The following is a 15,275-nucleotide window of genomic DNA, read 5'->3' as shown; positions in this document are numbered from 1 at the left end:
TTTTTATCATTCTATCAAATTTTCTATTGGATAGAGACGATTTCAAAAGAAGAGGAAAGATCCTCCACGTCTTATGTTTATTCTTGATACATATTTTTGTTCCTATACTCTTCTTTTGGAAGTGATCTTCCAATAGTAGTTAAGTAATTAATTTTACCAATTTTAGAATTAGAGGGCAAACATGATTCGAATCGGTGTTCACAAAAGAGATGGCCACAACGAGATTGACATTTTTTCTATTTAGGGGACTGGGTTCACTTCAGAGTATTCAAAGACTAAATGAGTAACGAGTCCCATACACAAAAAAACTGAGATGCACTTATAGTTCCGTATCAAAATTCACTAAAGAAACAATAATAGAAGTGTATAACACACTACCTTGCGCTTCCTTAACGAGTAAAAGCACTGCCCAAGCTATATGCCTCAGTTGTAATAATGCTCTGAAAATTTGGTTTCAGAGAAAGAAAATAAAGGACAACAACCTATTGGCTATGAATTTCAAAAGGGTCGTTCATCAACAAAAGGTCAGGTCATGTTTAATAAACCCATTTTGTATGAACTTCAATGAAGAGTTAACTATTTCCTATATTAGATGATACCATCTGCAGCAGAATGAACGCCTTACTCCTCCAGGGCCGTAACCGCTTCCCAATGAAGGAATGCTGACATCTTACAAACTCCATAGTGGAATAAACTGCTCTTTGATTTGGTGAAAGGGGTTCATCAACCAGCAATGGTGGAGAAGAATGGAGATCTAACCTGACAAACCTTCCTTCCTGCCTCTTAGTCTAGAAAAAGGTTTCTGCTTCTCACTCAAGTTGTCAACATGTCCCCCTTCATGTCTGGTCACAATCCTCAGAGGGTGGGCTTCTGTGTTGAATACCCATTCATCTAATGAGATGACCGAAGAAGGTGAAAAGAGAAGATAAAGATACTTCAAAGTCTCTGCAAGAAAGAAGCTTTGCATCATGTTGTCTTTGACGCCAGTGTTAACCTGAGAAGTGAGAACAAGAAGTGATGGTTCATGAGTAGACAGAATCGTTGCTAAGGATATTAAATAGTTGTCCACGATTAGACAAACACCAAAGGAAGAGCAAGGAAGAAAATAGGCAGAAATCTTATGAATAAGAAGCCACAGCCCATGCCAACAATTTCCTCCATGGATCAAATAATAAGCAGCCAAATATTCATCAAACTAAAATAGGCATGATCGAGTAGATTGTCTATGAATAGTAGAAGTCAAAAATCCCCTGCTGATGAGTATGGTTTATGCATTGCAAAACCTCCAAATTCTCAGAACAGAAACTAACTGCAAAACCTAAAAACAACACAATTTTCCACACCAGATGGCTATGAAAATAGGCTAAGACTTCAGTTGGAAAAAACACATACAGGCACCTCTATAATCTATTAAAGTGCTTAATTCAATAAAGGCTTTGTCTGAAGAGCCAGAACAAATAATTCTAACTTTTGATAGGACGTAGTTACCACATAAAAAATAATATTGCAAACAAAAAGACATTAATTAATGTGAAGTTAAGGTATGCTTACATCCTTCAGTCCAACATAGCCAGACTCTATGCGGGAGTTCTTCTCAAAAGCTTGAAATATGTTCCATCCCCATTCTTGGTATGTTTTGTTGCCAGTTAAACGCCAAAGGTAAAAGAGTGATTCAACTGTCTCTGGCCTCAGAATGTTCCATGATGTACCCACACTCATGTCCTTCAAATTAAAAAAAATAAAATCAGATCATGCAATTTTCAAATTGCAAATCACAAATAAACTAATAGCTAACCTGCCCAGAATGAAAGAAATAGTTCTCTCCAGCCAATTTTGATGGAGTTGATTGGTAGAAGTTATAACATGTCCAAGCAAGCTGCAAAAAAAGGCATATATCTTCAGTGATTTACCTAATAAAATCAATCATTTAACAACAAAATATCCACACACACTGGAGAAGGAATCCACAGAGCAATACCCAATGGGTATTTGAATATTACAGAGTCTCACTGCTTTCCACTCACACTGGAGATTTATTTGAATGACAACAAAATTCTTGGTTACAGCTCAATACATTCTCTTTTTTAAACCAAGGATAAATTTCTTGCTAAAAGAAATGGGAAACAAGTTTTCCACAAAGGAAACATAGATAGCAACATGCCAACATCCACTACTCTCCAGTCTCTACTAAAATTGGCTTTAGAAACGCATGATAATCTACCAGAGAGAAAAATATAGAAATGAAATTGATTACATCATGATTTGAATCGAAGAAGTTCAACAATTTCAGATCAGGAAAAAAAATTATTAATTTTATTGATGTGAATAACATATAGTAAATTGATAGGTCAAGGCTTTGCAAGTCAGTCAACAGAACAAGCACATCAGGGTTTACAAAACTGCTGTTGACATGTACCTCTTCTGCAAGTGACAGAAACTCCTGCGAATCGACACCAAAACCAGATGATCCCAAAGCAAGCATCCCAGGAGCAAAGCACGCTAGTTCATCCATCTGCAGGTACTCATTTGAATGAAAAATTATACCCAACACCCAGAACGTCATATGGTAAATACTAAATGTGACAATACAAGTATTGTAATGAAATATCATACTTTGTCTGAGAGTGATCCTCCATTCTTCTCACATATATAAGCAAAAGAAGATGGTGTTGATCTCCTAATCAAACTTAATAAACCTTTCATTGATTTCTCCCACATATCTCTGTTTTCAAGATTCCAAAAAGAAATAGGGAAAAAACAGTTAAAGAACACTCATTCAATATTTACTTGAAAAGAAAAATTGAAATGTCCTTAACCACAAAATTTTTAAGGCTAAAATAAATAAACATTCATTCATCCATGGAAGTGAAATTCTATTTTAGTTACCACCACAATGACACATTCCATTGTGAACTCATCAATTAACAAATCAGCACCAAGGGTAGAAAATGTGTTAAATAGGTGCATTATTCTCACCTATAATGTTTTACAGCTGAAGTTTTATTCCCTTGTATCCAAACTTTGAGCAAGTATTCATAAAAACTGCAACAAGATTTTGTCAATCACCAGCCAGACCAAATTAACAAACACAAAGTAAGATGATTAGAATTTAACAATATCCAGACTATATTAACAAATGCAAAAGTTTTATATGACTACATCATTAAAAGAAGGTTGCTAGATTGCTTTAATACCTGTCACCCATGGCACCAAATGTAATAGGAGAGTAGCCTGCTTTTCCACTATCAGGATTAATATAGATAGGAAGTAATCCATCATCAGGAAATGTTTTATTAAGCTGTGTAATTACTTTTTCAACCTGAAATAGCATGGTGAAAACCAATCAATGCACAGCTAGAATAATCACCTCCACATGCAATATACAAATCACAGGGCATAAGCAATTAACTGATGCCCTAAGCTATGTGCTTAAATGTACAGTCAGGCTCCAAGCAGGTAGAAATAAGGCTAGTGGCAAAATTAAAATAGCCTGGCATCAATTAAAAACTTGAACATATAGAATCAAATTTGAAAACCTTCTGCTGATACTTTGGGTCTCCAGTCCTTTGAGATAGAACAATGAATTCTAGTTGTTCAGTGCCAGAATCTGCCAGGATACTCTCACCCTTGGAAAAATAAAGACAAAAAGGAATTAGACACTTCGAAAAAGTAGCTCTACTGATTGTGACCCATACAGTTAGAGCAAGAATCCAAGACTAATTTACAAGTAAAAAATTAATCAATAAAATCTTAGTAGAATTATCATAGAATGTCTCCAATCTAAAATCAAGTGTTGTGTGTGAATGATATTTGCAATATCAACTAGCCAAAATTCACACCATACAAAATACCAAGATGAAATTTTATTTATTTTTAAATAAAATAAGAAAATAGTAATTTCATGGGTCAATACTCAGCCAAAAAGGTCCTAAACTTGTGCTTTTTCTAGCTAAACTTTTGTGTTCCTTGGGAAAATTCTTAAAGGCTGCTCAAATCTTAAAAAGGACTATTGCACCAAAACATACAATCTTATTTATTTTTGTTAAAATGTCTTAAATTGGTTAAAAATAGAGCGAAAATACTTCTTATAATGGTTAGGGTAGTTCTCCTCCTATGACCTAGCTTTTAGGAGTGAGGTAGGCCAAAATTTCTTAACATGATATAAGAACTTATCTAGTTTGAATGTTGGGCTACCGAATGTGTTAAAATGTCCTACATTGGTTAGGAATAAAGATAGAATACTCTTTATAAGAGTTAGGATAATCATTTTCCTATAAACTAACTTTTAAGAGTGATTTATGCCCAAATTTCTTAACAATTTTTTATAAAAGAGATTATGTAAGAAGCTCATATAAAGAAATTTTTCATTAAAAGCTCATCCAAATATGCCCTGAATAAGATTTTCATTAAGCTAGTAAATTTTACTTGAAAACCAATATGAAACTTAAAAAATAACGTATAACTACAATATTGAAGCTTAGAAATCAAGAGCTAGGAGACTATAAAGCCATATATCTCTAAGGTTAATAAAAATTTAAACAATGACAGGTAGTTAAGATTAAGGACTACACCCCATGAAAGTAATAACCAAAATCTCCAAGTGCCCATTAAGACCGGAATGCGTAAAAAGAATTCTTCAGCAACTTACCCCAGTCCAAGTAGGGTTGTGTGCACGTCCAAGTGACAAGTTGATGATGTTGTAAGGAATTCCGGTGGGTGTATTCCATGCAGGCAGTAACCTGTCTGCAATTTCTCTAGCCTTGTCAAGGAAAACTTTGTCCCCTGAAAGATCATATGCACTAAGAAGGCCACCTACTACTCTGGATTTTGGTGGAAACAGACCAACAAAGATTTTAAAAAAATTATATTAGTTGTCCAACCCATAAGCTCAAAATATAATTTTGTAAATGGGGAAGGGACTTCAACTGCAAAGTAAACCTTATAAAGTAACCTTATGGTTGTCTCAAAAACGCTTGCTTCGTAATCCTTGTTAAAATCCAAAGAGTTTGCAACCCATCTGTCAAAGCAATTTCTTATTATGACAAGGAATGCAAAAAAGAACAACCAAGAGTATGACAATTAAACATTAGACAGATGCATAAAGCAAGAAACTGGAGCAAATATAAGTAACTTCTATATCTCAATTCAGAAAAATTTTCAGCAATAAAGACTAAAAAAGGATAATAAATATGTATCAGAAATCAAACCTTAGGAGACACCATCAGCATGAAGCATGCTCCCCAAGAGAGTATTAAAATTGAAAGAGAGAAAAATGGAAAACAAAATAAAATGAAATTTCTACTCTACATGCAAGAATCTTTGCCAAAGATGAGTTTAGAAACAACCTCATCACTATTGATTCCAAACATACAATAAAGATATGATTGCGCAAAAATTAATAAAAATCACAGGTTCTCAAGTAGAATCAAAAGTTACACTCACTCTCGTGCTTTTTGAAACTGTTCATTGAGACCCATAATGTATAATGTATCAAGAGAATCTACTAAAGTTGCTCCAAGACCTCCAAAGCTATTGACACCATTCTTTGACTGTGGCTGGTAGCACCCCCCAAAAAAAAAAAAACCATTAATTGCAAAAAAAGGTAAAGTCACACAACATATAAATTAATAATTTTTGTGAAAAAAAAAATTATCACATACTATTTAAGAACACACTCATATCACCTCCATAACCACACATTGGGAGAATGGATAAGGCATCAGGACAAGTTCAAAAAGGTTGTCATTCACTTGCTGACTAATGGTTTCAAGGCATAGCCCTTTTTTGTACATTAATCCTAGAATTTTCCTTATGTTTTTGTATTGGAGCAAAAATATGAGTGAATTAAATCCTGATCTGGCTAGACCTCCATAAGATATACATCGAGGGAAAGAAGCTGAACTTGTAGCCTTACAACATAAACTTTGGACAAATCAGAAGAAGCCCACAAGGGAAAATACCTATAAAAACAATCATTAATTAAAAAGTAAAAGGTTGATTATTCCAGTAGAGATTCACCATACCTGAAGTTCATCTTGGCCCCATGCATACTTCTCATAAGATCCCCAAGCATGAAGCATTGCTTCTTTTACTTTTTCCCTTCTGTCAATATCAATGGGATCATCCGGGACCTCTTTACTGGACTTGGTAGCTTTTCTCTTCAAGTCAATCTTCTCAACAGTACCTTTCACATTATTTAACTCATCCAACTGAAACAAGTCCAATTGCTTAGCCCCCAAGAAGATTAATGAAAGTAGGTTTCATAACACAATATTACATTCATCAAATACTGTAAAATGGCTACAAGGAAATGATTTACTAGCTAATTGCCAGAGGTGAGGATTAGGCTTTGTATGTGATTGAATGCAAAATGAGAATTCATGCTGGAGGGTTACAATCAGTTTGAAGCAGAATCCAGGTAAGAAATACAAGATGTGTACAGGCCATCTTGTTGCTTGTGTTTGTTGTATACAAATAAAATGAAATGCTTCTGGGTACTAAAGACTGGACTAAACATGGCAGAAGGAGCATCATATAGAAAAGGTTAAGCATTTGATAGTTTCTTACCAAATTTTGCAAATCAGAAACTTCTTTCTGTAACTCGGCAATTTCAACCTGTATTTTACAGAAAAGTTACATACTGGCCGTCAAAATTAGTAATTCAAATGCCTAAAAAAAGTCCAGAAATTATCCATCCTCCCTTTATAAAGAAATTTACATTGAAAATAAAAAAATTGTAATTTAAAATGATGTTCACAGTACATCCTAGTATTCTTGAATTTGGACTGAGCTTAACTCAACCCCAAAAGGTAACTCATGAGGTAAGGACTGTCTAATTCTCCACAAACTCTACTTGGGTCATATTTATAGTTGACGTTGGATTTCAAAACACACTCGTCACACTCAATATTAGACATATGGAGTGTGGAGATTGTAGGACAGATTTTTTTCCTTTAAAATTGCACAAGAAAAGCTGTGGAACTAGGTAGACTGCATTGGGAAAGCCGTGGATAAAGGGCCAAATTAATTACACTAAAAAATCCATGGGGCCAAATTGATCTTTTGACAGTTTACAGTAGCCAAACATCAGATCAACGATAGACTCTAATACTATCTTCAATTTGAATTGGGTCTAATTCAACCCTAAAACCTAGTTTGTGAGGTAAGGATTGTCTAAGTCATTATAAGCTGTATTTTAATCACATCTATAGTCAAATATGGGATCTCAACAACGCCAAATAATTATCATCTGTCATTACCGTATTTTATAACTAACTGAAATATCAATTTAGTTGTTTGATTGGAATTGAATATGGCAGCTTTGTACTACTCATTATCTTGCAGAAATGATAGAAAATGGATCAAATCTTAAACTCGTTCTATATTCTGATTTTCGCTAAACTCCCTGCCCATTTAATCTAAAAATTAGAAATTCGAAACCCCAACCTCCCTCCCCCCAAAACAACAAAAAAGAGTATATTGCTATATTACTCAGCAATAATAGATCAATATACGATAAAGGACAGCATGGCACTGCTGTTCTGTCCTAAACCAATACCAATATCTTTGTTGTAGAAAAATAGACAGTCTTCACAAAATTCAACATAACAATCAAATCACGATCCCCAAACACAGCATCACTAAATTTCCATGCAAGTGAAAGCAAAATCATCAACAACCAGATCCACAGTCCAAAACTAGAGAGAGGAAAAGGGAAGCACCTGGTGCTCTCTGACTAGAGTTTGACGGTCCCAGACAAGAAAAGAGGCGCAAACAAAAACGATGAAGAGCAAGGCAAGACGCTTTGGACGCTTCAGATAATAAGAGGGGTGGCAGTACCTCCATTTACTGCTCGTCACTGATCTGCTCCCTCTCGCCATTTCCACAAAAAAGATCTAAGCTTTGGACTTGACTTGCTGCAGAGACCAAGCAACAACCAACGTTGTTGTTTGTTCAATTCTAAATACGAAGATCGTGTCAACCCTTCCTTGAAATTCACGTTTTGTTTGTCCGATGTGGTTGTTGTTGTGGATGTGAACACCACAAGAGGTTTTTTTTTGTTTGAGGGTTTATAAGATTTATTAATTATTTTTTGGGAGGCATTAAAATTGTGTTGGGGAAGGCTACGACTGAGAAGAAGAAGAAGAAGAATAAGATAGAGAAAGCAGATTAATAGTTTAATTGGAATCGAACACTTAATTTGCAAACTCAACTGCGAAACATCATCGGTCATAGAAAGGAAGCTGAGACTTCAATTCTCCATGGCATGGGTCCCGTTAGCTCAATTCAAGTCAATTCCTCCCATTTCAACATTCAACGTTGAATATTCAGAAAACAAAAAACACAGCAGAAGAGTTTTTCTAATTGCTAATTAACAGAGCAAATTATTATCCCCAAAGGTAAAAAAGAAAACAGAAAAGTTAATCTATCAATACTTCATTTTTATTTTTCATTAAATGCTAATGTGTTGTATTTAAGTAATTTAAAAATATTAAATACAATGTATCAAATATATTTTAGTTCATATTTTAAAAGCATTCATTAATGTTTTTTATTTTACTATAATTTTTAATTTTCTTTACATATTATTAAAAAAAAGTACAAATAACAATATTTTTTTGTATAAAAATATTATTTCTTACTTATAAATAATTAGAACATTAAGTAGAATATAATGAATGCTATTAAGATGTTAATAAAAGTGATAACAGAAAAAAAAAAAAAAAACTTGTTAACAGAAGTATTTCTTTATGAGTAAATTTTTTTTATGGGACAAGGACTTTATATTCAAAATATTAAGAATGAAATTTTTTTTCCTTTTACACTGTTATCACTTATTAGAATATCACTATAAAAGTATGAAAAATGAATTATTATTAATTTTATAATCTATAACATTATCCAGCCCCTTTCTTATTTTTACTTTTTCCTCCTCGCCAAAAAAAATTAAATTAAATTAAATAGATTTCAATAGTAATTGATAAATTAATTAACCAATTCAGCTTAAATAATTTTCAATGTTAACATTAGTATGCTAGTAACTAAACTATGCAAAGATAAGATTAAGTACTGGTTGGCATGGAACGTTAGAGAATTTCGTGGGAGATGACGTTAAAATAAATGTATTTGCAAAAGTAGTTGTTTGTTGTTGTTAAGGTGGTTTTTAAATTTAAAACTAAAATTAGACTTTGTAAAAGCAAAAACCTGTGAATCTACATAAATTTAACAATTCAACGGAAGTTTTATTAATGCTATAAAAAGTGATTTTAAGTTGAAAAAAATGATTCATACTTGATAGATTTTATTTAAAAAGTTATAGTTTATTTATTTATTATTTTAAAAAAATACATTTGTTTTAGAATGTGTATATAATTTTAGTTTTTTTTAAAGCATTTGAAATAGTTTTACGAAATAACCAAAATAATTGTTTTTTTCTTCATATAACGGATTAAGTTTAATATAATGAGAGAAGTGTTCATATTTAAAGTTGATTCATCCTTAAAATTGTATTTATATTTTAAAATAGTAAACATGTAACAGTAACATACTATTTTCAAACAATTACGAGTACCTCTGTGGCCATTTCACTTTGGCACACCACAACTACTCTTTTATGGATCACCATGTGTTTGGGACTAAACGACATTCATGTGTCTTCTTGGTTGGCTCATTTATTTTTAGTGAACTTAAAATTTTCATGCAGCCAAATTATCCACATAATTTTGCTTTATTAAGTGGGTCATATCTCATAATTATCCACCATTTATGAATTGACTTAGAATACATTTGACAAGTCATTTTAGATAACTTACAGTTTATTAGATTAAATGTTAAGATCATTTAATTAAAATATATGTATGTAGTAATTTAATTTATCATAGTATTTTATAACATTTTAAAATACTATTTGAAATAATGTTTGAACTTATTATTATTATTATTATACCTTCAATATTTAAATTACAATTCTATTTTATTACTTCTTTGAATACCACACTAGTATTTATCTTAATCATTACACTATTTATATTATCTCTAACGAATATTTGATCTTTTAATAAAATGATAAAAATTAAGATCAATTAAAAATATAAAACTACAATCAACTAGAAGTATATTTTTGTCTAAAATATAAAATTGCAGACATTTATATAAGACATATATAGAAATAAATTTATTTTAATATAAAATGTGAGAAAGATAAGGATAATGGAAAATATCAAGCATTTTATAACGAGTTACTATTTTAATATTAATTATTAAAATAATTTAAAATCCATCACCCTTATGGATATATGTGACATTTTAATATACACAAGACATATTAAAATATAAAACATGAATATTTGACATCGATTAAAAAGAAGTTAATATTAGTGTTTTCTTTTAGGTTAAAAAACTATATTTGTTATCATCACAGATCCATAAGGGAAATGGAACAGTAAAAGAAGGCATAGGTAAAAAATTTATCACTTGAATTGGGATAAAAAAGGGTTTTAGTTAGAGATGAAGATTAAAAAGAAAAATTATTACTGGAGACATTAGACGTAATGATGAAATATTTTTGGGTTTGTGAAAAAAATTTTGACTTGAGACAAGGCACTGTCTGGTGTCTCCTGTGTGTCCCTGATCTCATTCATTCCTAATCATCGCCTTTCGTTACCGACCCATTTTAACTCTCTTTTTCGTGATACATTTTGGCCGTTACTCTCTCCATTTTCATCTTTCTCACTTCTTCAGTTCTCGTCACCTTATCCCAAACCTTTTTCTGTTGCTTTTCGCCTCTTGTGCAGATCAACAACTCATACAACCTTCAATTGCATACCCTGTTGGTTCTTCTCCTTAAAAATGCATTCTTTTAAAATTCCATTTAATTTTTTTCAACAAACTCTTTTGTGGCACCTTTCATTTCATTTCCATCGTGTTTGTCTTGGATGTTTTGCTTTTCTGACTATTGTTTCTGATTCAAAACTATTCCTTTACCCGAGGGATTCCTAAAAGGCTATGATTTCACTTATATGTTTTGGGTTGTTTCCTTATCTGTTGTTGTCTTCTTCGTTGCAAAAGCTTTCTGTTTTATAGTCAGTGGGGTGTGACTCCCCAACAAAAGGGAGGTTTCCCTTGCTGATGGAATGGGATAATTTTACACTTTTTGTTTTTACCGTGTTTCTGCTTGTTTCGTTCTGCACTTGCTACTGGATGTTTGCCTGTTATCACGTTTCATTTCCTATAAATGTACTACTTTTATTAGAATGGCATGTTGTACTCCATCGTTCAGTATCATGCTTTACTAGTTATGGCGTTGCATTTTCCTGATTTCATGTGTTGTTTGGTTTGCTAGGTGAAATTTGTGCTTTCCATAGTCCAAAGTTGGTGACTTTTTATATTTTTTTAATCTGTTAAATTTACTATGTTGTTGTTTTTTGTACTATTAGTTTTCTTTGGCTTCCTTTTAATCATCTTTCTGCCATTTCCAAAGGTACCTTGGCTCTTCCTGTAGCATGGATGGTATTCATGGGGGTGACTCTCGGATACACATCAGTGATGGACAGCATCCTATGCATGTGCCATATGTGCAAGAGCATGAGCACCATGGATTGCACCATATGAGCAATGGGAATGGGATTGAGGATGATCCAAACGATGGCGGTGATACTAACTGTGGGGGAAGTGATAGTGTGGAAGGTGAAGTCCCATCCAACCATGGAAATCTCTCTGACAACCACACTGTAATGATGGATCAAGGGAGTGATGGTGGGGATCAGCTTACATTATCTTTTCAGGGCCAGGTTTATGTCTTTGATTCTGTGTCGCCAGAAAAGGTGCATACTTGTCGAGCTATTTACCTTTGCATTGCCATGACATTGCTCCCCATGTCTAACCTAGTATGCATGACTCAAGCTTTGTTGGAAATATTGATTTCAAGTGGATTACTTAAAGTATATCTAGTTTATTGACTCCAAGATTGTAATGCATGAGACGATATTCTTTACTCATGAATAGACATAAAATCATAAAAATGAGGATGCCTGGGTTATAAATAGTAGGATGCATTGATAAAATCATGGTCAAGTGCTTTGTTTGTGTCCAATCATGGATCCTTACGCGTTTGCTTTGGCAAACATTGCTATAAGGAGTTGGGTGATAGCAGCTATGGACAATGCAAAGATTTTTTTTGTTCTTGTTCTTTTTCTATTTGCCATTATTGTTGAGTTGTGACAAAAAGGTAATTCTCAACCTTAAAGAAAAATTTTACTGCACAATTATGACACCAAACATGTTGTATGGAACTGGGTGTTGAGTGGTAAAAAGCATAATGAGAGTTGTATTGGAAAGATAGGATTAAGAAGGAATGCATTGGAAAGAAAGTTGGGGTAGCACCTATTCTAGAAAAAATGATAGAATCTTGCCTTAGGTGGTTTGGTCATGTGTGCTTATAAAGGCCCTAGCAATGAGATTAAATCAGATGGAGAGTAGCCCTATTTCTGGAGGTAGGGGAAGACCAATAAAAATTATAGGCATTAAGAAGGATTTAGACGTCAATGTTTTGTTCATAAACATGATTCACTTTGATCTGTGGAGCTGTCTTGCTTGTTTGTTATTTTTGCTGATGAATTGGATAAGACAAGAAATGACTAATTATTTTCTTCTAACCCTTCATGCACTTGCACAGGGATAGACTTGTATTATATCAATTTTCGATGCTTTTCATGTGGAAAATTTTATCATAATATACAGTTTAACATGCTTTTGGACATGTTTTATAATATGCTTGTAGTGATGGCTTTGATCGATGATAATTAATAATTTGATCTATTATGAACCAAGTCGGGGACTACTGCCTATGTGGGTTTTATTTATTGAAGAAAATATTTTCTGAGAATCCTACGATGCTTTCTCAGGTTCAAGCTGTACTACTGTTACTGGGAGGCCGTGAAATACCTCCAACTGTGCCTGCCATCCCAGTATCTCCTCACCATAACAACCGGGTATTACTGCATTATTTAGTTGGAGTGCAATTGGTGCTCTTTTTCTTGTCAAATATACGCTCATGAAGCATTTTATCAGGGATTTTCTGGTACTCCCCAAAAGTTCAGTGTCCCTCAGAGATTAGCTTCATTGATTAGATTTCGTGAAAAGCGGAAGGAAAGAAATTTTGACAAAAAAATTCGATATAATGTTCGTAAAGAAGTAGCTTTAAGGTATTGTGTTGAAATCCCGACTATACTGTACTTTATTTATGTTTGCAATGCTTTGTGTTATTAATAAAAGTAGAAGGGTGGAAAACAGAACATGGTGATGAGTTCCTTGAAGGGTCTGCAATGATCTAAATTTGTTTGTTGAAGCATCCTTATTATCTTGTATCAACTCATTGTAGCTTATGGGATATCATGTCTATATTCTTTCAAAATCCACGATCCATTGTGCTTGCTTTATTGGGTTGTTTTCAATCTTAATATTTGTCAAGGGTAAGAATCTATTTCTTCGTGAAGACAATCAAAAGCATGACTGATAGTGTTAGTGAGTGTCAATGACATTCCTTAAGCCCTTGAAATATGGTATAATGTGAATAAACTGGGATTTGATGGGTACTTAACATAATCTTAACTCTCTCTGAAATATGTGCCATCTCTCATCTTATTGCTTTAGCTTTCTTAAAGAAATGTTATAGTGTAGTAAATTTATGATCTCTGGCATGTTGTTGATATGATGTTATTTGTTTACTTTTTCACATAAATATATACCTAAATCCACATCCTGACTGGCCATGTTATTCTGATATATTTGTTGCTAACAATTACAAGTGACTTCTATAGGATGCAAAGGAATAAAGGTCAGTTTACATCTTCGAAGTCCAATCAAGATGAATCGGCAACAGCTGCAACAAATTGGGGAACAAATGAAAACTGGACCTCAGACAATAATGGATCCCAGCAGCAAGATATTGTGTAAGTTGACTGGTTCCTTCTAGAACAAGAGGGAGGAAAAACTGAATGAGTATTGTGGATGTTGCGGTCAACTTTGCACAGCTTGAAATGAGATCCCATGGCCCACGGACCATTTGGGAAGTTTTGAGCCTATCTTGAATTTGTCTTGTATATCATTTGATAAATGGTGTTTTCGGTCAATTTATGTCAGTTGTAGGCACTGTGGCATCAGTGAGAAATGCACACCAATGATGCGACGTGGGCCTGAAGGGCCAAGAACCCTCTGCAATGCTTGTGGACTTATGTGGGCAAATAAGGTAAATGAGAGTCATGTTTATTGCTCATGTCCGTTGCTATCTTTTTGGTTTTTTTAATTTTGTTCTATAAATAAATATTAATGTCTGAAAACATATGAAAAGGTACATTGCGGTGGTTTCCTTCCAATTTATTAGTGACATCTTATTTGTTACAGCATGTGTGTACTAATCATACCAATGTGGTGTCAATAATTTGATGAATATTGAAATATACCTGTTAACTAAGATGGTGATATGTAGGGCTGCATTATGCTAGATTCATCTGGTCACCAAATGATATTAGTTGCTGTTATTTTGTATGCATAGTTTCATCTATTTAGGGCATTGCAGTCTTTTGTTTAAAACAATTTAAACTCAGTAGGATACTACTATCTGTGTTGCACTCCTTCCTTTAAAATATTGCCAACTTTTGTATTTAATTTCAGGAAGTACTATTGCGTTGTACGTTAACAGCGAAATTTTTATGCCTGATTTTGATTCTGTTTTTTATTTGTTCTTTTTCTGAACCACAGGGAACCCTGAGGGACCTATCAAGGGCAGCACCCATATCTGGACATAATTCCTCTTTAAACAAGAATGAGGTCAGAAACCATGCATTTATTGAATTTTATGATAATGTATTTCTTGGAAGCTTGCAAATTTAAATCTTCTTCAACGAACTTAATTTGTCCATTCATTGTATATTTTTCAGAATAAAAATTTAGAGGCCAATCAGATAGTCCACAGAGTTGCTGGAGATGCTGATGATTCGTCTTGATACGCCTTATATTTAGACAGCATGGAGAGCAATTCCATAAAATAAGGGTAATAGGAGACTGCTTCCCTTTGATGAGAAATTATGAAAGGGCTGATTCTACCACGCTTTTGGTGAAAATGTTTAAATGAGCATTCTGTATTTTATTTCATACATTAGTGAAAAGTCATGTATTATTGCCCTGTGACAGCTAGTTCTTTCTGGAGATTTTGATTTATTTTGGGTATGATGAACAGCTTCAATGCACTTCCTGATGTATTTTTGAGCAGTGCGGCT

The 15,275-nt window shown here is 33.4% G+C and overlaps 2 protein-coding genes across 3 annotated transcripts; one reads left to right on the top strand and one right to left on the bottom strand.

Annotated features, from left to right (window-relative positions):
• Positions 1–213: 213 nt before the first annotated feature.
• Positions 214–8,292, bottom strand: LOC113857073 (mannosyl-oligosaccharide 1,2-alpha-mannosidase MNS1). Of its 2 annotated transcripts, none has more exons than XM_027488784.1 (14): positions 7,722–8,292; positions 6,568–6,615; positions 6,024–6,209; positions 5,443–5,555; positions 4,952–5,017; positions 4,649–4,820; positions 3,537–3,626; positions 3,195–3,319; positions 2,977–3,042; positions 2,614–2,722; positions 2,417–2,512; positions 1,796–1,876; positions 1,552–1,722; positions 214–994 (listed from the first exon to the last, which is right to left on the bottom strand). In XM_027488784.1, the coding sequence occupies exons 1-14, from the start codon at positions 7,878–7,880 to the stop codon at positions 755–757; spliced, it is 1,722 nt and encodes a 573-aa protein (XP_027344585.1). In that variant the 5' UTR covers positions 7,881–8,292; the 3' UTR covers positions 214–754. The 2 variants fall into 2 exon arrangements, with proteins under 2 accessions (XP_027344585.1, XP_027344586.1); XM_027488785.1 differs by having other exon boundaries at positions 6,024–6,200.
• A 2,314-nt stretch (positions 8,293–10,606) lies between these two features.
• LOC113857129 (GATA transcription factor 28) lies at positions 10,607–15,245 on the top strand. The gene is made up of 8 exons (XM_027488881.1): positions 10,607–10,828; positions 11,480–11,822; positions 12,903–12,989; positions 13,069–13,202; positions 13,818–13,949; positions 14,140–14,245; positions 14,758–14,826; positions 14,937–15,245. The coding sequence occupies exons 2-8, from the start codon at positions 11,502–11,504 to the stop codon at positions 15,000–15,002; spliced, it is 915 nt and encodes a 304-aa protein (XP_027344682.1). The 5' UTR covers positions 10,607–10,828; positions 11,480–11,501; the 3' UTR covers positions 15,003–15,245.
• Positions 15,246–15,275: the final 30 nt, after the last annotated feature.

The sequence above is a fragment of the Abrus precatorius genome, unplaced genomic scaffold, assembly GCF_003935025.1.
Source record: "Abrus precatorius isolate BTA unplaced genomic scaffold, Abrus_2018 Scaffold153, whole genome shotgun sequence".
Classification (NCBI taxonomy): domain Eukaryota; kingdom Viridiplantae; phylum Streptophyta; class Magnoliopsida; order Fabales; family Fabaceae; genus Abrus; species Abrus precatorius.
Note: the sequence above shows the minus strand (reverse complement) of the source record. Positions and strands in the feature narration are given on the sequence as shown.

What these genes read in the sequence shown, in the direction of transcription:
- LOC113857073 (XM_027488784.1), bottom strand. Translation starts at nt 7,880, where the DNA reads ATGGCGAGAGGGAGCAGATCAGTGACGAGCAGTAAATGGAGGTACTGC. An exon ending in CAGTTTCAAAAAGCACGAGA is followed by an intron (nt 5,018 to 5,442) that starts GTGAGTGTAACT and finishes TTGCTTTGACAG; the next exon opens with ATGGGTTGCAAACTCTTTGG. An exon ending in TTTGGTGCCATGGGTGACAG is followed by an intron (nt 3,043 to 3,194) that starts GTATTAAAGCAA and finishes ATCTTGTTGCAG; the next exon opens with TTTTTATGAATACTTGCTCA.
- LOC113857129 (XM_027488881.1), top strand. Translation starts at nt 11,502, where the DNA reads ATGGATGGTATTCATGGGGGTGACTCTCGGATACACATCAGTGATGGA. An exon ending in CTCCTCACCATAACAACCGG is followed by an intron (nt 12,990 to 13,068) that starts GTATTACTGCAT and finishes GCATTTTATCAG; the next exon opens with GGATTTTCTGGTACTCCCCA. An exon ending in CCTCTTTAAACAAGAATGAG is followed by an intron (nt 14,827 to 14,936) that starts GTCAGAAACCAT and finishes TATATTTTTCAG; the next exon opens with AATAAAAATTTAGAGGCCAA.